The sequence below is a fragment of the Triturus cristatus genome, chromosome 8, assembly GCF_964204655.1.
Source record: "Triturus cristatus chromosome 8, aTriCri1.1, whole genome shotgun sequence".
Taxonomy (NCBI): Eukaryota; Metazoa; Chordata; class Amphibia; order Caudata; family Salamandridae; genus Triturus; species Triturus cristatus.
In genome coordinates, this window is record NC_140591.1 from 320,871,437 (window position 1) to 320,899,132 (window position 27,696).

Genomic DNA, 27,696 nt, shown 5'->3' on the forward strand with positions numbered 1-27,696 from the left:
CTTTACTTGTAGATATGTTTTTATGCTTCCCCTATTCTCCATAGACCATCTCAAGCATCAATATAACAAAATAGGTGTAATATCTACCAAAGATCCAGGATTATCCTGTGCCAGGGTGAGTAATTATAATAATAGGGTGACAAATGGGTGAATGGCACCGCATCCGTAGCATGTGTTTGTATGAATCCTTGAAATCTTGAATAATCACTATTAGTGGATATATGAGTGTGTGAGAACTGTTCATCTTTTTGCAAATCATGGCGAAGATTTGATGTGTATGATGCACATCATCACTTTGCATAAAGTTATTGTGACTAACGCTGAGGTTCACTGTGTTATACATTAATACTTCTAGTTTGGCCCTGATTAAAAACATTTTGAATAATCAATATTAATGCACTGATGCGTGTGGGAGGTGCCAAGGTTTTTTTTTGCTAATCATGATAGCATTTTACAAACTATGGCTTTGAGGTGGCGAGTGAAGGTTTGATGTATACTGCACGATTGTGGTGTAACACCCATTCCTAACTGTTATGCCTCACTACTTTCAAATATCACCAGCCGCCACTGTGTCCAGCTTCTTTCAAAAACACTTCATTCCGTTTTAAACAATTCGGTATCCAAAGTCAAGGCGGTGCCTCTGTGCATAAATCGCGAGTTTCCATTTTTTATTTCTTGGCATGTTTTAGCGATTGAGCCGTTCAATATGCAAACAAAATAATAATTAACATTCGAAACCAATAGTCCATTTCCACACTATGCAACATGATGATTTTAAAACATGAAGACACAAATCTAAGAGTTGGGTAGACACTAACAGTATTCGAAGCAAAATAAGCGGAGCAACATTTGACGAAGATGTATAAATGATGCCCTGCGTGTTCTAGAGCTGAGTTTAGGGTCGCCGTGTCTACTCATGAGGGAAACCTCTCTAGGGGTGTCCACCTCACCCCCTGCCAGCGCTCTCTCCACAGTCCCTCCAGCACGCATGCTCCCCTCTGTGCAGGAGGGTGGGTAGGGGGGAGCCGGGCGCCTATGATAACAGAGGGAAAAGCCAGACAGAGCCACTGGTGTGTAACTTTCCCTGAGCAGGGGAGAAGGAGGGGCGAGGGGCGAGAGAAGGCTCCGGCTCCTGCACTCCTCCTGCAGCGCCTGGCTGCCGCTCACTCACTCCTCTGGAGGCTCGCAGGCTGCACACCGGCTCCCAGCCCGGAGAGCTGTCACTCACACGCTCCAGCACAGCCGGGGGAGCGGCGGCGCCACAGCCCGGGCAGCGGAGCCGCTGGGCGCGCGCAGTGGATGTGGTAACGAGAGACGCGCACCTCCGGTACTCGGGGCATGTGAACTGAGGACCGCACTAGGGAACTGTTTTTGTTCTTCACGCTGACGATGTTTAGAAACCACAACAAGCTGAATGCTGCTGGGTGTCGAGTTTCCATCCTTGTGCCCACTGTAGCGAAGAGAAGTGTTACGGTGGCGCCAGGAGAGCAAATGAAAGTTTTGGAGAACTTGTGAGCGCTGTGCCCAGGAGGAGGCGGCGAAGCTTTGAAGTTCTAGTTCAGGAAGGAGGGACGTGAGTCTTTGCGCCGGGAGGGGATGGCGGGGAGCTCTGCTTCAGGATGTCTCGGAGGAGCCGGTGAATGACGGGTGAGGGCTGCCTTCTAGGCTCTGCTGCCCGTTTCTGGGGTAGGGAGTCTATAGGACGGGAGAAGAATTCTCTGAGGAGGTTTTGGATCTTCTTGGACAACCTCTGCTCAGCTAACATGCAAGAAGAAAAGTAAAAGAAAGAGAGAGAGGAGCATCCCCAAAGCCCTGAAATAGGGCATCCTTCTCAAGGGAGACCCCGAGTGACGTCACAGCTGCAGCGGGGATTTGTGGAGAGCCTAGCACACCGCAGACATGCATGTATTGAAGGATTACATCAGATCCCTTCTCTGAGAGAGAGCCTGTCAGACTCTTCCTTCGCGCCAGTGCCCTTCACAACTCAAGTTTCACCCCTACGTTGGAAACTAGCACTGCGATCAAAGACCCTACAAGTGTAACTTTGGTGGACCCGGTCACACCGCAGCTACTGAGATTAGAGTTCTGTGTGGCCCGTGCTCAGTAAGCCCTACTGTCACCAGGACGTCCCAGGCAACAGAATCAACTCACCCGGTGCCTGCCTCAGACCTGGAGACCTGCCGCGCTCTTGGGCTGCACGAGGGGTGCTACCGACCCCAACCAACGGAGCCTCGCGAATGTCGTCCTGAACCACTACGTGGGGTTTACACTACTTTTGATCTCATTTCCTGTAAACGCTTGAGGATTATCGATCCGTTTCACCTTCTACTGCCCCTGTCACAGGGAGCGTGGTTTCCATCGGTGCAGCAGATGCGGTGGCACCGATGGCCAGTGGCTTGAGGGGCCCACCAAACCCAGATTATTGCAGTATTTCACAATTCGAATAGCAACCAGAGGGCCGATTTCCTTCCTTGAACTAGGGCCCATGATACTCTGGCTACGCCACTACCCCGTCACTGAGAGCAGCCTCTAGTCTACCTGTACCGGTGCCAACCTTTGCTGCGCGCCAGGGGGAGCAGGGCGTCCTCCCCGCAGCATGCCTCCCCGGGCGCAGGGGCTGCTGATGCTCCTGGCGCTCCTGGTTGTCCCGGCCCTAGGCTCTGGGGAATACTGTCACGGCTGGCTGGACCCGCAGAGTACCTGGCGAGACGGCTTCCAGTGCCCCGAGCGCTTCGACGCAGAGGACGCGACCATCTGCTGCGGCACCTGCGTGCTGCGCTACTGCTGCGCCTCGGCTGAGGCCCGCTTGGACCAGGGCAGCTGCAACAACGACCGCGTGCAGGGGTCGCCGGAGCACGGCCGGACTGACAAGGACGACCAGGACTCGGCAGCAGGTAAGGAGTTACAAACCATTCATTTGGCGCCTGCAGTACCTGAAGCGGCCTCGAGATGGCGGGAGAGGACGGCAAAACCCAGGAAACTTTACTGGCGCTGCACAGGAGGACGAAACTGTGCAAAGCAGAGATGTGGTTACGTTTCCCGTTCTACCTCAGAGGCAGAACTTGTGTGGGTCAAATACACCTAATTTAAAAAGCTACTGTTAAGGTCTCAGCCTGGAAACTAACAGGGCCGCCTTTGCCTCCTGCGGCAATTAAAGTCCTAAAATATTTGATCAAAATATGTTTGCTGCATATCACGTAAACTATATTGAATTATTAGTTCCGTAACTGGTTCATTTATAGCTTCCGTCAATAAAACCCGCATAGAGAACTGTAATGTTGCCCCTTTACTCCCTGGCAGTGCCCACCACAGATGACTCAGACACTGCTTAGATGTTGAGGGGTTTATTTCTTAATATGATCGCTATTGCAGGAGCGCCGGTGCGGAGCTCCGTCCTCTGTTTCAATCGGCGCGCTAATGCCGATCCTAAGATGGCCGCCGCCGGAAGTCCGGTGACGTCACGCCTAGCGTGCCGTCAACTAGACCGCAACACCACATCTCCTCCCTTTACAACACCAAAGTCACTGTTCCCCTTAACACACACAAACAGTCTTACTTGTGGTCTAGGCTGAACTCCTCAAACCTCCTGGGGAGCATTACTCTTCTTCCGCAGCGTGTTCTCCTACCTCCTGCGCCTGCGGTCGGGGTATCTCCCCCCCTCATCGGACCAGCTTCCCCACACACTTCTAGGGGCTCACTCTCACTCAACTCAGTCCCTCGGTCATCCCGTCGCGGAGTCACGACTTCTCCTCCTCGTGGACTCCCTGGTCCCTTGGGAACACTTCCTGCCTCCTTCTCTGGTCTCCTACTATCGCCTGTCCCCACCGGGGTGGCTCTGGCTCCTGCCTCGCAGTCCAGCTCCCCACTCCGCTCAGTCTCATCGATTCTGGAGCACCTAGCCATCCGATCTTGTGCCCAGATCTTCCCGTCGCTTAGTAATGCTGATGTGGAATAGGGTTCCACAACTTGGAAGGGGGGGGTGAATTTGCTGTCCCCCTTCTTCCCCGGTGAGGGTAGTTTCACCCTCACCCACTCTCCTTTTTCCAGGGCTGTTTCTTTGGTGTTATGCCTTGCGTCGTAGTAGTTCGTGTAAACGGCTTGTGCCCTCTCTAAGTTTCTGCGCACCACTGCCGGTGACCAATGACTCTGCACCGTGAGCCTCTTCCATGCTACATTGTCTCGGGTGAACGGTTCTCTTCCTCGCAGAATGCGGAATGGGCTGTAGCCTGTGGACGAGGGAGTTATCCGGTAAGCCCATAGCATGCGCTTGAGTTCTTTCTCCCAGCTTGCTCCCTGACCGATAGCTGCTTGCACTGACCCCATTATCACCCTGTTGAATCTCTCTACTGCTCCGTTTCCTGCAGGGTGGTAGACCGGTGTGTGCCTGGCGGTTATCCCATTCCTGTCCATGAAGGCCTCCCACTTGGCGGAAGTGAACTGTGGGCCGTTGTCACTGAGGATCCCCTTGGGGATCCCTTCTCTGATGAAAACTTCCGTGAGGAATCCCAGGATGGTGTCAGTCTCTGCGTTATCATCCACATGGACTTCTGGCCACTTCGAGTACCTGTCCACCACCACGGTGAGGTACTTCTGGTCACCACTGGCATCTTGTATGGGACCTAGAACGTCTATGGAAATCTCCTCCCACGGGTTTTCCGGGTAGTCAAAGCGGCCCAGCGGTGGGCGCAGCACCTTCTGCGTCTTGTCTGCATTGTTGCATTGCTCGCACGTTCTGACGTGTCTTTCCACCGCGAGATCCAGCCCTGGCCACCAATAATCCTCCTTCACTCTACCCTTCGTCTTCACGATGCCCAAATGTCCTTCGTGGGCCAAGGTTACTACTCTGGGCCTTAGCGCCCTCGGGGGCACCACTTTGTTGCCTCGGAATAGAAAACACGGGTTGTCCCCCAGCGACAGTTCTTCCCTGACTTCCCAGTATTGTTTCAGTTCTTCTCCAAGTAGCCTCTTCTCCGGCCACCCCTGTGTCACGTATGTTTTGACAGCCGTCACCTTCTCATCAGACCCATACTCTTCTTCCCACTCCTGCTTGCTGATCGCTCTTTCGTGATCGCTCATGAACGCCACTGCGTACTCGGCCCACTTCTCTGTGTCTTGCACCTCCGCCGACTCCTTCGTTGCTGCCCTGCTCAGGTAGTCCGCCACGCGGTTCTTGGTGCCTGGGATGTACTCTACGTCGTACACGTAGTCGAGGAGACGCAGGGTCATCTTCGCTATTCTTGGGGTAGCGTGCTCGTGGCCATTGGAGGTGAGCACTTTGATCAGGGGTTTGTGGTCTGTCCGCAAGAGGAACCGCCCCCCCCACAGGAACTGCCGGAATCTTTCCACCGCCCACACGACTGCCAGCATCTCTTTTTCAATCACGCTGAACTTGCGTTCATTGTCGGCCAGTGTGCGGGACGCGAAGCTGATGGTCACTGTCTCTCCTCGCGCTGACTGTTGAGTGAGCACTGCCCCGAGTCCTCGGTCGCTGGCGTCCGTTGTCAGGGTCGTGGGGGCTGTGGGGTCAAACCCTTGGATGGGTATGGCACTACAAATTTCTCTCTTCACCTCTTCGAATTCTCTCTCCTGTTCCTCCTTCCATGAGAACGCCGTTTTCTCCTTCAGGACCGCCCTCAGGTGGTGTGTCTTTGACGCGAAGTGGGGTACGAACTTGCTATAGAACTCAGCCATCCCTAAGAATGTCCGTACCTCCTCCTTGCTGGCGGGTGTGGGCGCGTCTCTGATGGCGGCTACGTTGGATGCCTTGGGTTTTATGCCTTCCTGACTGATTTCATGTCCCAGGTACGTGACGTTCCCCAGTCCAAACTTGCACTTGTCCCACTGGGCAGTGAGCCCGTTTTGTTCCAGTACCGTCAAGACACCGGCGAGCCTCCGGTCGTGTTCTTCCGTGGAGGCGCCCATCACCAGGATGTCGTCTTGGAAGAACTGGACCCCCTCCATCTTGTTGAACAGGCGGTACATCAGTTTTTGGAATACCGCCGCTGCCGAGGCGAGCCCGAACGGCATGCGTAGGAATTTGTAGCACCCGAAAGGAGTGATGAATGACGTGAGGTGGTTGCACGATTTGTGGAGCGCAATCTGGTGATACGCGGATGTTAAGTCCACTGTGGAGAACCACTTGGCGCCTTTGGTCTTAGCTAACATCTCGTTGATGCGGGGCAGAGGAAACTTGTCCACTACAATGTTCTTGTTGAGTTCCCTGAGGTCCACACATAGCCTCACCTTCCCGTTCGGCTTCTGCGCCACGACTAATGGGGACAGCCATTCCGCGTTGTCGATGGCTTCGATGATCCCGTTGTCCTCCAGTCTCTGCAGTTCCTCTTGCACTGCCTCCCTGGTGCGGAACGGGATGTTTCGCACTTTGTGGGCCACTGGTCGGGCCCCTTCTTTGAGGTTAATCTTGTGGGTGAACTTTGTTAGCTTCCCAATGTCGTCTCTGAAGACTTCGGGGAACTCCTCCTTCCACTGCCTTGCCTCCCTTTTGGGTTCGTCCTCCATCATGAGCACTTGAATGCGGCCTCCGGGGTTAAGCTTTATTTTCAACTTCCCTTGATCCTTCCATCCCAACACTGAGGGCCCCTTTTCCGCCACGTACAGTTTCCCTTCACACGTCCTGCCCATGAACTCGAACATTAGGGGGCAATATCCTACCATGGGTATGGGTTCCCCTGTGAATGTCACTGGGTGAATGTCCGTGGGGCGCAGTCGGTGTGTTATGGCAGGAGCGAAGTCCTCTTCCCATATCTTCCTCTTTATGATCGTGTAGGGGGACCCTGAGTCTGCGACCATGGTGACTTCGACGCCTCCTATTGTCATGGCGCACCTCGGTTTCTTGTCGACTGCGCCGTCAATCCCTAAGATTTGGTCGTCTATCATCAGGATCTCTTCGTCTTCCTCCTGCCCTTCTTGCTCTTCTTCCTTGGTCACATCTTGCGCCACGTATTTCACCTGCTGCCTTGACGTCTTCCTACGGCATACTCTCTCGTAGTGCCCCATCAGCCCGCAGTACGTGCACTTGGCCCGGAACGCTGGGCACCCTTTGTCATTGGCGGCATGCCTTTCGCTGCCGCACCTGTAGCACCCGTTTGCGCTTCCCTGTCCCTGCGCCTGCTGCTTCGCGCTCCGGGACATGGGCTTCCTTTGTTGGCGTGTGCCGTGCTGTTCCGCCGTCGTCGGTCTCTCGTGGCCTTTCCGGTCCTCGATCTTGCACACTGCTTGTTCTGGGTATCGGTCCTTCTTAGCTGTTTCCGCACATCTCTTGGACAATTCTGCCTTCTTCACCATGGCAATTAACGTTTTGAGGGGTTCGTCTCCGTGAGCCCACAGCTTATCCTGGATGGACGCGTTCGCTGCGTGCATTACTATTTGGTCCCTGATTAGCTCTTCCTGGAAGGCCCCGAACTTGCACGTTAGGGCCAGCTTTTGTAACGCCGCTACATACTGGTCGATAGTCTCCCCCTTCTGTTGCGCTCTGTGGTAGAAGTTGTACCTGTCGACGGCTACACACACAGTTGGGCGGTAGTGGGCATCCATGTCGTCGATCGCGTGTTGGAATACGTTGTCGTCCGCTGCGGGCCGCGCCACCTTCACCAGATCGTCGTAAACCCTCTGACCTGCTGGGCCTAAGTGGTGTAGCAGCATCCTCTTCCTGCGTGAGCTCGAGAACTCAGCACCACTTTCTTCCTCCAGGGCGAACAAGAAATTCAAGAAATACGGTTTCCAATCTTCCCATGGCATGTCCGGAACCCCTGTTTTCGTGAGGAAGGGTATCGGGTTCGGCAGGCCCGTCGACGAGGCACTCATCGTACCTCTTGCCTCCGTTCGCCGCTGTACAGGACTCGAGCCACTCGATCCCTGGGTGCTGTCTGTGCCCCCTGCGTCTGGGTCGTCGTCTTGGTCCGTGGCGCCGCCGCTCGCGTGTCGACCTGTGACCCCCGCCACGATGTGTGTGACTTCACCACGTGGGCTCTTCCTGGGGCGGTCCCCCCCCGCTGCGGGACTGCTACGGTTCGGATTCTGGTTCTGGAGGGGGCTGGTCCGCCGTGTAGCGCTCTACCTCCATTCACCGCGACACTGCCGCGCTCCTGCTGATCAGGGGTGGTGACTGTGGGCGTCGATGACTCGCAGGCACGAGGCACTCACCCTCAGAGGCAGCGCTGGGCCGTTTCACCTCCTCGTCGCCATTGTAATGTTGCCCCTTTACTCCCTGGCAGTGCCCACCACAGATGACTCAGACACTGCTTAGATGTTGAGGGGTTTATTTCTTAATATGATCGCTATTGCAGGAGCGCCGGTGCGGAGCTCCGTCCTCTGTTTCAATCGGCGCGCTAATGCCGATCCTAAGATGGCCGCCGCCGGAAGTCCGGTGACGTCACGCCTAGCGTGCCGTCAACTAGACCGCAACACCACAAGAACGTCCTGATTGCTTTTGGGCACATTTTAATCCGTTAACTTCTACTGAATATGAGCTAAGTAAATAGTGTCGCTCTAATAGCAGCCTCTTTATTACTAGGATTGGAGGCCCCAGTAGGAGTTAAGTGCCGCTTAAAAGTTTGTATTTATTGACTGGAAAATGCCCCAGGAATGAATACATTATGTTAATTGGGTTCTGTCAAGAAGGGAGATTGCGATTGGCTTAGCCCCTTCGTAATTGTGTCTGAAAAACAATAGCCATCTTCCAATGCACTTGGCAGTGTTTTTTTAAATTGGCAAACTGAACATCATTTCACTAGTTGAAATTTTAAATGCATTTTTAGTCAATAAAATGAGAAATTGAGGATCAAAATTTCGTGGAGGATATCCCAAGCCTGCCCGAGTCTTTGGCTGTTCTGTTCCGCCTGCTCACAAGGTTTTCTATCTCAGATTCCGGAATGATTGTGAGCAAAAGTAAACGAAAGTTAATTTGTATACTGTAGGTATCTAAGGTTTGCAGCGGCCTGACAGGCATAAGGGCATTTTTTCTGTGAACATTTAAATGTCCGAGCTCCAAATCCCTTATGATACAACTGGAGCCCGGAAAAACTTTTTGCGCCTTGCCATCTCGAATCTCCACCAGGCGTTGGTCATGCCCACATGATCTACACTCGTAACTTTGTCTGTCTGTGCTGTTCAGACCTTGAATGTTTGCACATTGAGTAGTAACTGAGAACATCCGCATCCATGAAAGAAACTCTGAGCAGGGCACTGCGCCTTGTACAGAAGTGCAGGGGCCCCGAATCTAAAAAGAAGTCTGGAATCACACGCGCATAGGTGCAGAGACCCTGCTGCTTGAAGTTCTCAGCATTTTTCCTAGTTAAATCTGTGCCAACATCGATTTTGTAGGTATAATTCTGAGTAAAATATGAATTAATTTTTCACTAACGAAAATATAACCCCGTACTTTTTTGCATGTGTTAAAAGAACAGAGCAGGTCCCAACTCAGTTGCTAACATTCGTTTTTTTCTACAAGGGGAACTCATTTTCTTTCCCATGGAGAAGTCCTTCCACTACGACCCCAGTACCCTTGGGTGTGTTTCTTCTCTCCCCACACTGGAAAGGGAGATACTGGCTATTGCCAAGGTTTGAAGGGGCAGAAAATGGTTTGTGAATACTCAGAAATGTGTATGTCTGTGGGTGTACAAAAACTTCCGGGGCATTCAGACCCTTAAACGCCACTCAGCACCCAGTGTAGAAGAGTTACTCAGACAGAAATCCTTGTGTGAGTACATCCTTTTACCACTGCAAGACTGACTTCTGTGAATTGCACGTGGTTTTACATTTGTAAAAGGCTATTTGAGCATGCAAGGCAGACTAACATGTGAAAACTAGTTTTGTGCATGAGGCCCAAGGCCTCAGGTAGATACATTCTGGCTTAACAAAGGGTCATGATGGGACCAGAAGGGTGTAAGATTCTTTATGAATTTGCCAGTAGATGTCAGGAAAAAAACATGTTTTATAAGTTGGTTATTGGCATTTAATGGAGAATTCTGTATGCAAATTGATTGACTGAGTCATGATTGGTGGTGAGACAAAAATAAAGTGATTGTATAGAAACCAAATGACCTTATAATTCAACACATTTCCGCATAGACTCACAATGGTAAAACCCTTTGATACACCAGGCCCAAAATCACATATTATAAATGGATCTGGAGAGGCGTGCGGCGGCAGCCGGGGATCAAATTAACCAAACACGTACTATGCTTGGGAGGGTTGGTTGTCAGAGTATGGCCCTGTCGCCATACTGTATGTCAATAAAGCCTCATTGAAGCTGCCTGTCCTTGCCATCTATGCTACTAAATACAATTCCACATAAAGTCAAATAAAAATAATGAATACATCCCTAGTGTAGAGTGTTATTGGTGTTTGTTCTAAGGCATTAGTTAAAGTAAGGAGGCCTACTGGCAAAACAATAAACATGAGTGTGACTTCCAAGTCAACTCTGAGACCACAATGTTTATTAATCATAGTAACTACATTGCTAGTAGGTTATTTTGCATATTTAAATAAGAAAGCGCTGTGTTTAATGGCTTGCTGTAAAGATCTATATACAACCTGATGCCCCCCCCCCCCACAGACCCTTGTTTTGTATGTCAACAACATTTGTGTACCAGCAGGTAAGTAGTGTCAGCTCTAATCACCCCCCGGCCAACCCAACACTTGTCACCTCTTGTCCAACATCTTGACCAGTCACCAGTGGTTTCTACTAGAACCAGGTGGTAATATCAGGGTTTTTTACATTGAACTGTCTAGTCCTAGTGAGATTAGTGACTTGAGTACGTGCTGGTAAGATTTATTCGTAATTTGCAACTCACAGATTTCCAACCCAGCAAGAAGATAGTGCCTGCATTCAAGATCCACATGTAACTTGCAGCTCACACGTTTCAATCTCAGCAATATAGCTCGGGTGGTTTAGCGGCTGCTGTAGAGATATGCGCAACCTGTAGGCCACATAATCTAATCCGAGCTCGGGTGCACTAACGTTGCAAGGCTATATTTGTCACTTTATACCCAGTGGAAAATAAGGGAAGCCATAGTTGTTAAATACAAAAAACAACTCAAACGAGTATATGCATGTGGAGAGAAACTGGACAGTTCTGGCACTGGATTCAGCGATTCCTGACCAGCAGTGAGGACCCACGGGTGTGAAAATCCACAGGAAGTCTGTTTCCACACCACCACCAGCCCCCTTCTCCTCTCAACCCAAAGCAGGAGAGACTTCGTCCTCTCTGCAGGCGCTAAACCCAGTAAGCTATTTTGCTGGGTCTGAAATCTGTGATATCCGAATGACCCGCAGATATAGGATTAGACAGTCAAGTGTCAACAACACTCATGCTACCAGCTGGTTCCAGTAGAATCCATTTGTGACTGCACAGATACTATTGTGGCCTAGAAGTGGCAAGTGTTAAGCTGGCCTGGGAGTGACTACAGCTGAATCCAGTCACCTTCTGTTACACAAATGTTGTTTATGTAAAAACAGGGCTGTATTTAAGGGTCTCAGTTCCCTTTAGGTCCTTAAAGCAGGCCATACATACCCTAAGCTGAGCTATGTAAATATGCAACATGACTTCCTGAAATTGTTAATATTAAGAAGTATGGTCTAACAGTTGTCTGTGAAATCACAATTATTTTTGGTAAATTCTTCTGCAAGCAGGCCTCGTATCTTAACTAACGTTTTACAGAGAACACCCAGGTACTTTTAGCTACAACGGGCACGGACAGTGTTAAGTCGCCTGCATTGGATGCAGATATTTTATGAATTATTTGTGAGGAATCTTTAAAAATATTTTTTCGTCACAGCTCTGTGTCTCTTCTGAAATGCAATTAGTGGCGGCTTTTGGCTGGTGCAGTAAAAAAAAAAAACATGGCCACATTTGGCATGCAATTAGGCACGGCCGTTCAGAGAGAGGACAGGTGCAGGCTGACCGTCGAGCAGGGGCAGCTGTGGGGGGCGGGGGCGGGGCTTACTGATGTGTGCAAGAACTGTGACGTCAGGGCAGGCAGCCGACCACACCGTGTCTCACCAACCAATCCTTTTCGAGTTCAGATTATGAAGTAACGTGTACAGCTGAATCTGGCGTGGAATAAGGACGGCCACATCCATTTTATTCATTAGAAATGGCAATCGGAATTCTCAATCTGGGAGAGCAAGTGAGATAATGATTTATTATGCACTCTACACAGAATAGTCAAATGCTCGCTCGCTCAGTGGGTTGAGTGCATGCTGCAGAGCTTAGTCTGAAATTTACAACTCACCGATGGCAGTCTCAATCAAGCTGCTCTGTTGGTTGAGCACTTGATGCAAGGATGTCTGTTTATGATCCGAGTTCTTGCCTTACACTCTCCATAAACTCAATGGGTTGCACTCATGCTGCAGAGATGTGCGTGTAACCTCCAAGTCACCAGTTTGAACCCATCCTTCCAGGTCGCCAGCTTGAAGGCAAGCCATTAAGCATTTTTAGCCCTTTTTCAAAACTAGGTTGAGCAATTGCATAACATCTGCGATCAAAGCGCTAAACTTTTCATTTCGAGATGTGTGCTATATAATGGTCGATCGTTTTCAAGAAGTATCCCAGAAAGTTTTCCAAGCCCAAAGTGCCCTAGGCAGTTTCCGAGAAGCACAGCGCGCTTCTATACTAAGGATGTCATGTCCTGAGATCTGTACCAATCTCTGGGTACCTTGTATTTATCCAGCATCACAATACAGCATTATTCTTCTGTCTTTGCTGGAGGGATTTATTGTGATCTTTATAAAATAGACAAACTCTTGCGTTGCGTTCATGACTGAATATAAGCAATGCTTGCCCTCATAGTGGGTATGAACCCTACATTTGGTTCAGCGTGTGGGAGACATGTTTGTGTCCTGCTAAGTCTCACCTAACTGATTGAGAAGGTCCCCCTTCCTGCACATAAACATCATCATCATAGTCTTTATTCGAAAGTTCAAATTCATAAAAGACACAAGTATCACAAAATTACAATTCATTAAAAACACAAAAATAGATGTAACAGAATCATAAAAGACATCATATAATAAATATTAAAATGGGTATTAAAAAAAGATTTAACAGTAAAGCAGACGACTAGATGATAGAATGTCGTATAAAATAAGGGGAGTTAAAACAGCAAAAGTATTCCATAACTCTATTATACAAAGCTCAGTTAAGAATAACAGAGTGGGCGTAACAATTTGTTCCTTAGATACCATGCCCAGCCCAAATATTTGGCAAGACCAATGGAAATAATTGGTAGGGTATTAGTGCGTAAGATCCTCAGGGCCACAATACTACTCCTAGTGCCCAAAGCCCTACACAATGGAGACAACCAAATGCGTCTTGGGACAATATAAGCGTGGCATACAAACAAGAAATGACCAATCGATTCAGACTGCGTGCCACATACAGGGCATGCATCATTACCAGCATTTGACCAGCTACTAGTCAGAGACCTGAGTGGCAAGGAACCTATTCGTAGCTGAAAATATAACTTCCTGTCACTAGGTTTGGTAATCAGGTCCCAGGAAGTTTCTAGGGCTGGAGTAATTTTTGTCACTAGGAACCAATTAGTCATCCAGGAGTTATTAACTTGGCTCCAGATCTTAAAATCAGTATGTTCCCAATACAGCATTTTCAAGGAGCTCTTAGAAGGGAATGTCGTTGTCATTGGATCACTCCACAACCCCACAAAGCCCAAGTCAACCAAGGCAGCACGTATCTTCCTAAGCCAGCCAATCTTGTGAGAAGTATCAGACTTGATAACATCCAAGAGTCCCCTGGCGTTGGAGGAGAGCTCCGGAGTAGACCACAACATCCGCCAGTATAAAACAGGACGGAGGTTGGCTAATTCCAGAATAGCTCTCCTACCTAAATCATATCTTAAGGGGACCAATGGAGTACTCTGCGGTAGGCCTGTAATACGGCGTAAGAATTTATTTTCGACTACCGTTAGGGATCTCAAGGAGTCGAAACCCGATAGTTCTGCCCCGTACAAGACAGAGCTTAAAGCCTTTGCCTCATAGACTTGAAGGACAGGTTTAATTGGCTTAGTAAAAGAGGTTTTAAACTCCTTGAGTAAAACCCCAGTAGTCTGCTGTAACTTCAAGGAGGACATCATGACATGCTTATTCCACTTATTGTCGTTAGATATGTGCATACCAAGATATATAAAGCTGTTAACCTCCTCTAGTGGCTGGGCATTCATAAAGAACTTCCTTACTCTGTAACTAGGAGGTGGGTTGAAAACCATAAGTTTGGTCTTTGAGACATTTACTTCCAATCCATGGGCTAGACAAAAATCATCAAAAACGGACAAAGCTTTTTGCAAACCACTTGGTGTTTTTGACACAATAAGAGTGTCATCCGCAAACATCAGTATTGGGGTGGCTATCCCCGCCAATTTAGGAGCATCTGTGGGAACACTGAGCATACGATCTACAATCCCATTAATATACAAGGAAAAGAGCGTCGGGGCCATAGTACAGCCTTGGCGTACACCGCGCTCGACTGGAAACTCAGGAGTGACATCATCATAACCTCCCCATTGGACTTTAGCAAAATTGGACTCGTGTAATCTCATAACCAGAGTCAGAACTTCCAGAGGAAGCCCCAGCTTTGCTAAAACGAGCCACAACCTTGACCGAGGAACTAGGTCAAAGGCAGCTCTCAAATCAACAAAAGCCACAAAGAGACTGCCTTTCCCCAGAATCACAGTCTTCCAATGTAATTGGATGAAACGGAAAACCTGGTCCACTGTACTAACCGATCTACGAAATCCAGCTTGGAATGTGGATAAAACCCCATTATCCTCTTCCCAATCTAATATTAAATTCAGGACCATCCTCCCGATGATCTTCTGTATTGTATCTATCAGACTAATGGGTCTGTAGTTACTCGGGAGAGCCTTATCGCCTTTTTTGAAGATTGGGATAATAATGGCGGCCCCCCAAGATTTTGGTACAGGGGCACCTTCAGCCACCGCATTGGCCACTAGTGCAATGTACTTACTCCAGCAAGTTCTATTCTGGAGAAAGACATCAGACGGAACCCAGTCGGATCCAGGTGCACGTCCTGTGGCTACCGAGGCCAGGGCTACAGAGACATCTTTGGGGCTGAAAGGGCCTTTGTTATAAAAAACATATGGGATTGTAACCAAATCGCTATATAAAACACTACAGGCATATTGAGGCTTAAAATACCTGAGCCATTCATCCTGGGCCACATGGTTTGAAGGGGTATCGGGCAAGCCACCCCTATTCCACTTAATAATGTTCCAAAACTTTCTTGGGTCATTCCCATAGCTTGCGCCCTTCAAATCTTGCCAAAAGAGCTCGTCCCAAGTCTTTTTAGCTTGCACAAGGCATTTTTTATAGGCCTGCCTTGCCAGCTGGGTGCGAGTCCTATTGCCACTAGAAAGGGCAGCAGCTAGATTCGTTCTTGCCTTTCTACATTCCCTATCAAACCAGCGAAGCCGCCCAGAAGGGCGTGTTTTATTTTTAACAGCTGGCTTCAAAAAGTAACCTTTTAGTCTTTCAAAGAATAACTCATGAATACCTGTAACTTGGGACAAACCTCCGTCGGAGGCCAATGCGTCCTCTAGATGCAAGATGGCACCCGCCAAATCAGAATCTATTTTTGCTAGGGACATATCATTAGCCGCCACCTCCCGCCATCTAACCCTACGCATATTATTAGAGGGCACAACTTCTGGCGGATGGAGTTCAATTGTACCTACTGCAGAGGAGGTACCGCTCCACCACTGGTGGGTGACACAAATGGGATTATGGTCACTCTCAACTCTAGATTCCACCACCATATCTTTAATGGAATGCCATAAATTATTACAGCAGAGGACATAATCAATTCTACTTTTGGAGCGACCATTATCAAAAGTGTTAGCACCCATCTTGTCACCCCGGGTTCTACCATTCAAAGCCCTAAGACCATGCTCATAACAGAGTGAATTTACCTGGACTATGACCTCAGACCAACGTTTAATTGGGGGAAGAGCCAAGGCTGGGATATCCCAAAGACGATCCTCCTCGGGATCAAGACCCCATTCTGAATCTGAGGCTGAGGGGTTCAAACGTGACATTAAAATCTCCCGCAATAATCGTGCCCTTCGTACTGCCGTAGGTATCCATAAGAGAATCCAGAGTGGCCAAAACTTGCGACCTTTTCCCCTTTGTCCCTCTAAGATAGAGGTTAAAAATAACCAGGTCTTGCATCGAGACCAAGGGCAACCTAACTAATTGAATATCTTGAGACCCAGTCTGGAACTCACTAGCCTTAGGGAATAAAGCCTGGCGAGCCCAGATGGTTAGGCCACCCATAGGGCGGCCCTTAGGGCCCTTAGCTGCTGGAATGTGGAAGTTTAAATATCCTGGCAGAAATAATGGCTCAACAGACCAGGTTTCCTGGAATAAACAGACATCAAAGTTACCTATGAACTCTAGCCATGCAAGGGAATCCATCTTCGCCTTGAGGCCAGCAACATTCCAGGAAATCAAGGATCCAGGGCTAGATCTCGACACCCCGCTCTGGGCATCAGGACAATGTGTAACTACCTGTGGACTCAGAAGCTGAATAGGCAAGTTTAGAACTTTTTCCTTGGAAGGGGAGGAAATACAAAAGTCAGCCAAGGAAGAAACATCAGAATATGCCAGTGGCAAATCAATATTAGAGCAAGCTCCACCAGGGATCGTTGCGCTAAAATGATCAACCACTGGTCAGTCTATATCATTCCAATAGCAAGTACCATTATTATCATTGGGAATCAGAGCAGAAGACCCACAGTTGAAACCTATCCCCGGCCAAGCGGGACCCCTTCTGTCCTCGTGGATGGCAGCTTGCATGTAAAAATAGTGTAAATCATGCACCTGGATCCCCGGGAGAAACCAAGAAGGAGCATGGTGACATATAAAGTTAACAACACGGCTGTCTTTAAAATTGATAATAATAGAATCGCCCGAAACATCTTTGGGTCGTGATCCTACCCAGCTAACCCTTCTTACAAGCAACATTTTTCCATCCAAATTGTTAGGAATGGGCGTATGCTTGTTTAGCCAGTGGATCACTTTATTCTTGAGTTCTTCACAGGTTTCGGGTTTTGGGTTTTTTATTTCGGGGACACCAGTTAAAACCACTACATAAGGAAGAGACTGAGGGGGAAGATGGATATGGGCCAAGGCAGGACGAGAAGTGAGTTCGATTGAACCAGTATGTGTGACAACCTCGACATCCTCTGGGACAACAATTGGCTGTAAAGCCTTCTTAGGAGGAACACAATTTTTATTCCTTAATTTTGAGGGACCCTGTCCAGAGCTATCATGTGTTAAAACTGGTCGTGTACCAGGAAGAGCTGGAGGAGCTAAAACAACCGATGGAGAGGTGACTATAGGTGGAGAGCTCCGGTTGTCACTTGCTTTTACGGTGAGTTTAACTACATTCTTTAAGGAACAGAAGTTGTCTAGAATTGTCTGCTCTAGGTTGTCAACTTTATCACTAACCAGTTTAATTCTTTCCAAAAGCGGTAGCATTAGAGAGCGAACCAGTTGCTCAATCGAGGAAAGAATATCATTGGCTTGTGACTGACCTAACGGGCAAATAGAAGCCTCAACAGGGTCTGAACGCACTTCATGTGGGGGAGTGGCAGAAATAGAAACATTCTCTGCGATTTTGGAAATTTTACACTTTCTTGCACCTTGGACGTCAATACCCCTCTTCCTTTTGGGAGGAACTGCTCTGGGTACTTTAGATACTTTATTGTTGGCCCTGGTTAACGGGGCAATGCCTCCAGGGCTTACATGACCCTCATTTGTAAGAGGGAGATTGATAGCTTCAGAGGCGCTTACACTTGTGTTTTGCAAAGATAAAATAGGACTAGAGTCAGAGATTCTATGGTGGAGCAAATTATCACATGTTTGTTCCACTGGCCTGGTCGGTGACTTAGCCCGGGCCAATGCGCCAATAGATGAACGCCTATACATAGGTTCAACTGAAAGGCGGCGTTCGGTGATAGAGATTTCATGCTCCAGGACGGAAACTGCTCTAGTGATGAACTGGTCAAGAGTTCCCGTCACTGAGGCAGTACCCGTAGTCCACTTCCCTTTCCCAGCCATGGTATCACAGTCACAAGTGCTAACAGAGTATTAAGTCAGTGGCAGAGATGGATGCGCAACCTCGGCGAAACAGTCCACCAGTCTTACTTGTGAGTCACAGGAGCTCAGAGAGGTAGGCCGACCCAGCCTCTATAAACCCCTTGCGGTCACAGGCAACCCGCCCTTTGCCGACGCGACCCGCGACACAGGGGGAGCCGCGATCTTAGAGACGCCTCTGGGCGCGTTGGCGGCGTCAGCAAGGGCCGATGGACTGATATATGGGAGGCGTCGATAGGTGCAACAGAACTCAATACATTTGGCGAAAAAGGAACTCAAACGGGAGAGAAAGCAGTTCAGAAAGGTTCCAGCATGAACTAGTAATCTATAACAAACTCAACTACGACCCTTATCAGTCCAGAGTTAATAATAGCATATATCCCAAGTGTCAATGCCGGATGGTGTTGCCGAATTCAGGTGCATCTGGGAGCACGAATGCAGGACTGACGCTGGGATGCCTATATATTCGTGTACAAACAATGTTGCTTTGATGATCAACGGAAGCGCAAGAGTGATTAATAAAGCCAAGCAATCACTGGCGGCACTTACAATTCTGATGGTCTGCGGCAATTGTCAGAGGGTATGCCCTGCCCGGCCTCGTACGGTCCTCGACGGGCAAGGACGGGCCCGCCCTTGGCCCGGGCTTGGCCCGGGCACTGCCCGCGCGGGTCCCGCGCTGCGGGGCACTCCGATGGTTTAAATGCAGCCCGGGCGCTGCCTGATGATGTCAGCGGCAGGCGCCCGGGACTGGGAGCGCTGGGTAATGTAGTCGGTGGAGTAGACAGGAATAGGCAGGCAGGAGACCGAGGTTACGTGCTCCCCACGACAGGCCGTTCCCCTCACGGCGGTCTTGCTAGAGGATTCGTCACACCAGGGCTGAAAGCGATTCCCGCGCTGCGGGGCACTCCGATGGTTTAAATGCAGCCCGGGCGCTGCCTGATGATGTCAGCGGCAGGCACCCGGGACTGGGAGCGCTGGGTAATGTAGTCGGTGGAGTAGACAGGAATAGGCAGGCAGGAGACCGAGGTTACGTGCTCCCCACGACAGGCCGTTCCCCTCACGGCGGTCTTGCTAGAGGATTCGTCACACCAGGGCTGAAAGCGATTCCCACACCGTGTCTCACCAACCAATCCTCTTCGAGTTCAGATTATGAAGTAACGTGTACAGCTGAATCTGGTGTGGAATAAGGACGGCCACATCCATTTTATTCATTAGAAATGGCAATCGGAATTCTCAATCTGGGAGAGCAAGTGAGATAATGATTTATTATGCACTCTATACAGAATAGTCAAATGCTCGCTCGCTCAGTGGGTTGAGTGCATGCTGCAGAGATTAGTCTGAAATTTACAACTCACCGATGGCAAGCTCAATCAAGATGCTCTGTTGGTTGAGCACTTGATGCAGGGGTGTCTGTTTACAATCCGAGTTCTTGCCTTACACTCTCCATAAACTCAATGGGTTGCACTCGTGCTGCAGAGATTAACCTCCAAGTCACCAGTTTGAACCCATCCTTCCAGGTCGCCAGCTTGAAGGCAAGCCATTAAGCATTTTTAGCTCTTCTTCAAAGCTAAGCTGAGCAATTGCATAACATCTGCGATCAAAGCGCTAAACTTTTCATTTCGAGATGTGTGCTATATAATGGTCGATCGTTTTCAAGAAGTATCCCAGAAAGTTTTCCAAGCCCAAAGTGCCCTAGGCAGTTTCCGAGAAGCACAGCGCGCTTCTATACTAAGGATGTCATGTCCTGAGATCTGTACCAATCTCTGGGTACCTTGTATTTATCCAGCATCACAATACAGCATTATTCTTCTGTCTTTGCTGGAGGGATTTATTGTGATCTTTATAAAATAGACAAACTCTTGCGTCGCGTTCATGACTGAATATAAGCAATGCTTGCCCTCATAGTGGGTATGAACCCTACATTTGGTTCAGCGTGTGGGAGACATGTTTGTGTCCTGCTAAGTCTCACCTAACTGATTGAGAAGGTCCCCCTTCCTGCACATAAACAATCATTTAAAAAAAAATGCCCTTTGGAACTTCTATGTGTGTTGCATTAAGCAGCACACATAGAAGTTACAAAATGGCATTTAAAGATTGTTTATGTGTGGGAAGGGGGACCTCCTGGCACATAAACAATCTTCCCCTGCACGCAGACACCGGGGTGCAAGTGTGCCCGCGTTAGCGCTAGGCTGCCAAGTGTAGCGCCAGTGCAGGGGAAACGCAGGGCTGCACCATATTCTTGTAAATATGGTGCAGCCCTGCGTTTCTGAAGTGGCGGATTGAGGCGTTAAGCCAGGAAGCCTAACGCATCACTGCGCCACTTCCCTTGTAAATATGCCCCTGAGTTTAGTACTTCCTAAGAATGCGAGTTTGTAGATCTCTCCGGAAGTGAGAGGGTTCTTAGATGGAGCGCAGCCATCCCAGTAAACCAGTTTGGGATTTTGAGTGGGGCCTCCGAGAAGGATTACGGAAGTGTTCCTGGAGTTTTTGGATGTTTATCTCTCCTGGTACCCCTGGTACAGGACAGTCTTTCTGTGCAGCCTTTTTGATCCCACCATGGGGAGGTGTCGGGAGTTGTGATGGGAGCCGCTTCAGATTCAGCAGGGCACCTTCAAGATTGGTTGTCCTTCAAAGGAAAGCTAGTGGGGGGAGGGGGGGACTCTGGGATTGCGGTGATGTGATCTTTGTGGTGGGTTGGGTGCCCGAGATCTGGGGCCGCTATGCTCTCCACTGTTTGGAAGGACACAGCTGTGGATTGCTGGGGTGCCCCAGTAGGACATTCCACAGTTGATTCTGGTTAGGTTAGAATTCGGTTTCCATCCGTGATCTGAAGGAGTACAGAGCCATTGGCGAGCTGGGCGATCTTGGACAAGTTTCTGTATTTCTGTGCCTTTGATTCATCATGTAGAAATGCGGGAGAGGGACTTGAATGGCCACCCACCCTGACACTGTCATCCTTTCATTGCAGGCGCGCTGAATTTGCTTTCAGAGGGCTGATCAGTTCCTCCCAATTAATACGAATTATATTTATACAACAAAGTTTGCTCCTTGGCTTCTTTACCCTGACATGTGCACATTTTCTCCATGGTCACCTACTTGCACATTGGACAGGGGGCTCTGAGACTACTTCTCACAATGGGTGGGCCGGGCCAGGGCGGGTGTCGGGGGATGTATTTAGATGCAGAAGTTTGACAATTACCTGTGCGTGTCACTTTTGCAACTCATATGTATGAAAAGTGGGTCATGCTGCCTTTGAAATAGTTTGCCCTGGATTTTTCATTGCTCAGGGAGCTGTCAAGTAAAAGAAACAGGATCAGAGAGACTTCTGCTTAGAAGGTACAAGCCCTGCACTAACAATACAAACATGGTTACATTCCTGCCGCTTACTTCTTTATTAGTATTGCAAACTTTTCACGCCATCTGGGTTTTTGCTGTTTTTCTCTTTCTAATGCCATGTTTTTAGGGCCTGTTTTTTTTTTGGATGGATGTTAGGCACTGGCTGCACCTGTGAGTTTGTGCTGAAAAGTCAAACCTTCATTTTTGAACACTTGTATCAACGAACCTGGGAAACAGATTTGCACCAAACTGTGAGCTTTCTTATAACTTGCGGCTGCAGTGTAAGATCTAACGATTTAGACAAAACCATTTTACAACTGTTTTAAATGAAACAGCCCTAAAATTAGGGTTCTGCAGATTGTTCTTATTTCTGAGTGAATTTTTGCTTAAATCCTGAGTTTTGTCCTCACAACACCACAGTTTTCTTCTTCAATACGTCTAAGCTCTCGAACAGACCACTCACCCGAAAGTAGCAAAACATTCTTGCAACTGCTGGTTAGTACTGAGAATTGATGTGCTTTTTTAGGTTTTGTATGTGCTAGCACATTTGCTTGTGAGAGATATTGTTTTATAAATGGGGTTTGGACCCCGCCCATTGCTCACCATTCGTGAGTTAATTGTCTCATTTTGTGCCTCCTAATTGGGCAACGTGTGCTGGCCTCACTTCCTTTTCTTTTGTTTGGAGCATGGACCAAGTACTGATTGCTTCATCTGTGATAACGTTCCTTCCTCTGCTAGTGCTGTGATTGAGGTAATATTTTTCTTTATTGCTAGCACACCCATTATTGTTACTTCTTCCCTCCTACTCCCTCTCTCCGTTTTGCTTCTTCCTTCCCATGCCATACCCCCTTTGCCTATGTTCCTGCTTCCCTCCCAATCCCCACCCTCCCATTGACTGTGTTGATTCTTTCCTCCCAGCCTAACTTTGTCTATGTTGCCTCTATCCTCTACCCCCACCCTCCCGTTGTCCTTGGTGCCTCTTCCCACCCATCCTCTACCCTTCTGTTGCCCCGCACCGCACCTTCATCTGCCATAAGGGGGAAAAAAGGTGCTATGGCGTGACCAGTGCTGCCAGCATCATATGTCTTTTTTTAGCTTCTTGTTCCTGTGCCATTGCACTTTAAAAAAAATAACTTTTAGCCACGCTGCTTTACACCCTGACTAAAAGACAATGGCAAAGACAATAGCTCTCGTATAGGTGAGACCAATTGACTTTGCCAGTGCTTGTTTCTCACGCGTTAAAGCCATTTAGATTGCGACTTTGAAACTGGTCTTTGTTTCTAACAACTTAAAAGTTGACGTGAAAGCACACATTTTTTATATGCGAAAATACATAGTGAAAGTTTAGCAGCCTTATTTCAGTAACCGTAGTATTTACGAGAATTATAGGAAGTTCGGAAGAGAAAACTTTACACACCCATAATTAAAGTGATTGCATTCTCCCTATTTTTACCCTGTCAAGAACTTCTTTATCGAGAAACAATACACACTCTAGTTTCCTGCTCGTATTTACCTCATCATGTGAACGAACAGAAATCATTGCATTGCTTCTGCTCTATAGCATAATGACATGCCAACTCACACTATGCCACCATGTGTCATGATATCAGAACTCTTGGTCAAGGGTCGATGCCACATGGTGAACACAGAGTGAGCTGAAAACCCCTGCATCTAGTGGGTTTCCAGTTTGTGCGTGGGGCCTCTGCTCTGCACGGTGGTAAAACCTTCATTTAATAAGGGCCATTGGAATTATGCAGTAGAAGAGCACCACATTCTGCCGTAGGGTTGAATAAATTATGTGGCATGAAAAGGCAAATTATGCAGCATAATAGGGCCTATTTTATGATAGTATTACTTCATTATTTTGTCATTTTGGGCCATATTAACAGTGCCTTGGCCAAGGTTTCACCCCATTTGCACCACTTTAGCATACAAATGCGGTAATAAGCTACTGAAAGATGAGAAGTCCACCTTTACGAAGGGTTTCCCTTTGCACAGCGACAAGTGGAACTGCTTTTTTCATAGGAAACTTTGAACCGTTTGAGCTAGAAACATCTTTGTTTGTTAAAATCTGCAAATTATGCAGCAGATGATGAATTATGTGGAAAAGGTGGCACATCCATAATTATACGCAAATTTCCACAGAACTGCATAACTTCTGTGGCTCTGCCTATAATATGCAAAGCTATATTTTGGGGGACAGTAGGAGTGTTTGTATTGCCAGTGAAGGGCACAATGCCCCTCCCCTTGTTCATGGCTACATTCCCCCCAATGTCCAACAATGGCTTCTCATGCATTGATGGACTGTAAGCTCCACCCCCTAACTGAGCCCCTCCTCTCTCACACGGTGGAAATCTGACCAAGGTTGGCAGGTTTGAATATACATTACCCACTCTTCCTGGCATGGTCTGTGCATATGGTGCTAAAGGTCTATTTAGTTGTATATGCTTCTTTATGATTCCCAAAAGACACACATTTCTCCCCTTTATATATATATAAAGTAATTTTCCCCAAAACAATTTTTTGTACTGCTAGTGGTATGTATGTGGCTGGTTGTGTCGGCACACATCTTCCTGCAAATCCTAAAGAGGGTAACAGGGAAAATTCTAAAAGTATGCGGCCTTTGCAGACTCTGCAAAATACCAATGTTTGTAAAGATTCATGAGAAAAAGAGACTTCTCTTATGCTGGCCTTTTCCCAACCCCAGTCTGCCAAATAAATAAATAAATAAATAAATAAATATACATATATATATATTTTTTTTTACTTGGGAGAGGTAAAAGTGTCATCGGGGAGCATACATTATAAATCCGAATGAATAGAACCCGGATCTATGGAATATAATGCTGCAGATAGACCTTACTGCTTCAGGAAAACCAATAGTGGCCACATTTTGCAGTCTTACGTTTGGGGTTAGGGATGGAAACATTGGGGTCCTTAGGGAAGGGGAGGGGTGGCTAGCAATTGGGAATGTGTTGGATACCCAGAAAGAGGTAACTGGACGGATAGTTATGAGCCTACCTAATGATTAATTATACTCACACATATACAGGGCTAAGAAATCCTGGAGCAAGTTTCAAAATTGACTGTGAAAAAGTGTAAAAAAAAATACACATTGTGAGGGAAGGGGAGAGTGGGATTTTCATGTGCAAAATATTTTCCATGTGCAAAATAAAATAAGAAACTTGGATGTGCTTAAATACATGCCAATCAATACTTAAGTCATCCTGCCTGCAATCTGCTACCCAGTGGCCTATTATCAGTGCAGAAGGTGCAGTGGCAACAGTATCGCTAGGGACAGACAACAGACTTGCTTATACCTATCATTAATTACCCAACTGGGTAAGGGCAAATGGGGTATTTTCTGGGCATGCATCAGTGCCCCTGGGAACCTTGCTATGACACTGCAGATATCACGTGGTACATTAACTCTCATGGCAAAGCGCTTTGACAATCACCATGGTAACATGATAATACCACTACTATGGTCATCATGCATGACAGGAAACACTTCTTACATAGACCACACTACAAACCACCACCATCCCAACCAAGCACTCTCTATTGGAGTAGTGTGCTACCCACCAGCAAAGAGCTTTGACTCCTCATCAGATGTGAGAAGCACTGTGTAAATATAGGTATAATACAATAAATGAATGCCTCACTCGTACATCAAAATTACTGGAGGATGAAGCTTTACCAGAACTTGTAAACTTCTGGAGACCCCGGGTGAATAAGTCATATATGCAAAAATGCCATCTGGTCGTTTTAGGTCTGGCTTGACCGTGGAGCTTCTGAATGACCTATGCCTATCAATGCTTATTTACACAAGCCCGTGCACCGCCTGTGCGTCACTTTTAATATGGGCAAAGTGACGTACCGGCGGCGCAAGGGGCTCGTAAATAAGCACCGTAGAGTGGCTTTTGGATTCAGCCAGATGAGTACTACTCTTTCAGGGGGCTATTTTACTTCTGAAAAGTACAATAACTCATCACACTGTTCAAAACATTCAATTACTTATCTCCTGTATGTATTCTGCACAGAAAGCAGTCCTTTTTCCTACTTTCTCCCAGCAATGGAAAAATCAATAGAACAGGATTTTATGCCATAAAAACGTTTGTACATGCTGCTGCCCGAGTAAACAGAATTTGTGAGCGTCTTTGTTTGCTTGTGTTGGCACGTGAAAGCCAAACCTGCCAGTTTTGTTAATGCTGTTAATCTATATCTTGTAAATAATGTTCCCAGAGATGAGGGGTTCGGGTGGCTTCTCGGATTTATAATAAATAGTAATAATAGTGCTCGCAGGGTGCGCCCGTCCGGGCCCCACGCGCACCAGCAGGATCAGTTGTCACGCGCACATGGCGCGAGCGAGGCGCACATGGCGCGAGCAGGCTGGGCCGCGTTTCAAGCACGGTTGGTTTCACTAAGCGGCCTGTCCACCCTGCTGTCGGCGTCATCATTCAGTAGCACTACGTATACATAACCCAATTGCGCAATATAATTGGTTCAAAATACGAACCGCGACCCCCGTGCTCTCCTTAAAGTGCACACTGATTTAATTTCTGGAAGTGCTGAACTCCCGAAGGGAGGCTAATGTGGGTTCGTGTCTGTCGCAGGGCACACAGCGTGTACTAGGGTGACAGGGAATAGATTATTCTCAGTGAGGCATCTGTCCCGTCCTCCTCAGCAAAGTCACTTCAATCTTTCTGGTCCTTCCTACCCAGCACACGATGAAAGTCATTCACTCCACCTGGCAGGCAGACCACTCCACGGGACGTTTGATCTTGGGCCCGAGCAGCAAGTACTGCTTGGAGGCCCCTTTCTGTAAGGGACGCCCCTCACAGCCCTGTACATAATTGGCAGCGAGTCGGTGAGAGGGAGACCACACACAGATTTACAGGTTCGGAAGAGCCCAGGGCACAAGTACTAAAAAAAGAAGTGGGGTGACTAAGCTAGTTAGGGAGTATGTAAGTGACCTCACGGCGCGCAACATCGTGGCACACATCACGGCGCATGACATCACAGGAATTGACGTCATAGGAAGTGGCATCACAAGCCACAACTTTACAGGAAGTGGCATCACAAGAAGTGACATCAGATCTTAAGCCCTCACATATATGTTTAGCAGGTCTATCATGAGTACAATTGAGGGCAATTCCAGTAAACATGCAAACCCTCCTGATTATGGGAGAAGATTCACACTTTCATAAGCTACATATAAAAATGTTTGCCTTTTGTCAGCGTAAAGCTTCCTTTACCCAAGGATTGAACAAACTAACTCTCCCGCCAGCCTACTCAACCAGGCATAATATTCCATATGCAGCACATTTCCATGTAGATGTGATAGCTTTAGCTGCCTGCGCTCTCCAGAGGTGCGACCATTCTCCTATGTAAAGTATTCTTACTCAGCCTTACACACCTGATCCCATTTTAAGAGATCAGGGCTAATTTTTCACCAGCAGACCATGACTCAAAGCAAGAGAGAAAGACAGAAAGGGAAGATAGGAGAGAGACAAGAAAACAATGATGAATGCATAAAAGGGGCTGGAAAAAACCCTGCAAGAGCAAGAATAAGAAATTTTAGGGTATTGAAAGAAAAAGGTTATTGCAACCTTGACATTCAGCAACATACCCAAAGAAAAAGTTTGTGTATTTTTGTTTCTTCCCAAAGCCACGCACAAACTATTCTATGAGGCTATTTGTTCCTTGTATGTGTGCTGCTGAATGCAGCTTACAAGCAAAGAGGAAATAACGAGGAGAAAGGGATATATTTCTTTTTGCTACGACTTTACAAGTCTTTGTAAATATGGTTCTGTGTCAAAATACATCGATGAATGCATGGGGACGCCCTAGCACCACCCATGTAATACCTACCTAACGCAAGGCAGGGCAATGTGTGGCACTGTAAATCCCAAAACAGATCTTACGTCAGGGTTGTGCCAGAAAAGTGACTTAACCCTGCCTCTAAATCTTGGCCTCAACTTATACATTTATTTTCATTTAAACTCTGCCACAAAGAAAGTGGCAACAAGGAGAAAACTAACAGTAAATCTGTTGTGGTTAATTGGTTGCAAAGACTGCATTTTAAAATATCAGTCACCTGCTGCAGAGTTCTGTGTTTTCCAGTAAATCTGAATAAATAATAATTGTAAGATAAACTCAGGATGGAGGTTAATGCACTTGCTGGAAAGATCTGTGGTTTGTCTAGC

At 47.8% G+C, this 27,696-nt stretch overlaps 1 protein-coding gene across 2 annotated transcripts in view; it reads left to right on the forward strand.

The window, feature by feature from the left end:
* Nucleotides 1-1,116: 1,116 nt before the first annotated feature.
* SHISA2 (shisa family member 2) overlaps nt 1,117-27,696 on the forward strand; it is an 84,065-nt gene continuing 57,485 nt past the window's right edge. For both annotated transcript variants that reach the window (XR_014967689.1, XM_085621610.1), the window contains exon 1: nt 1,117-2,894. Coding sequence is in view for 1 of the 2 variants with exons in the window: in XM_085621610.1 (XP_085477736.1) it covers nt 2,597-2,894 (298 nt within the window). In the remaining variant the exon portion in view is untranslated. The remainder of the gene's footprint in view (nt 2,895-27,696) is intronic.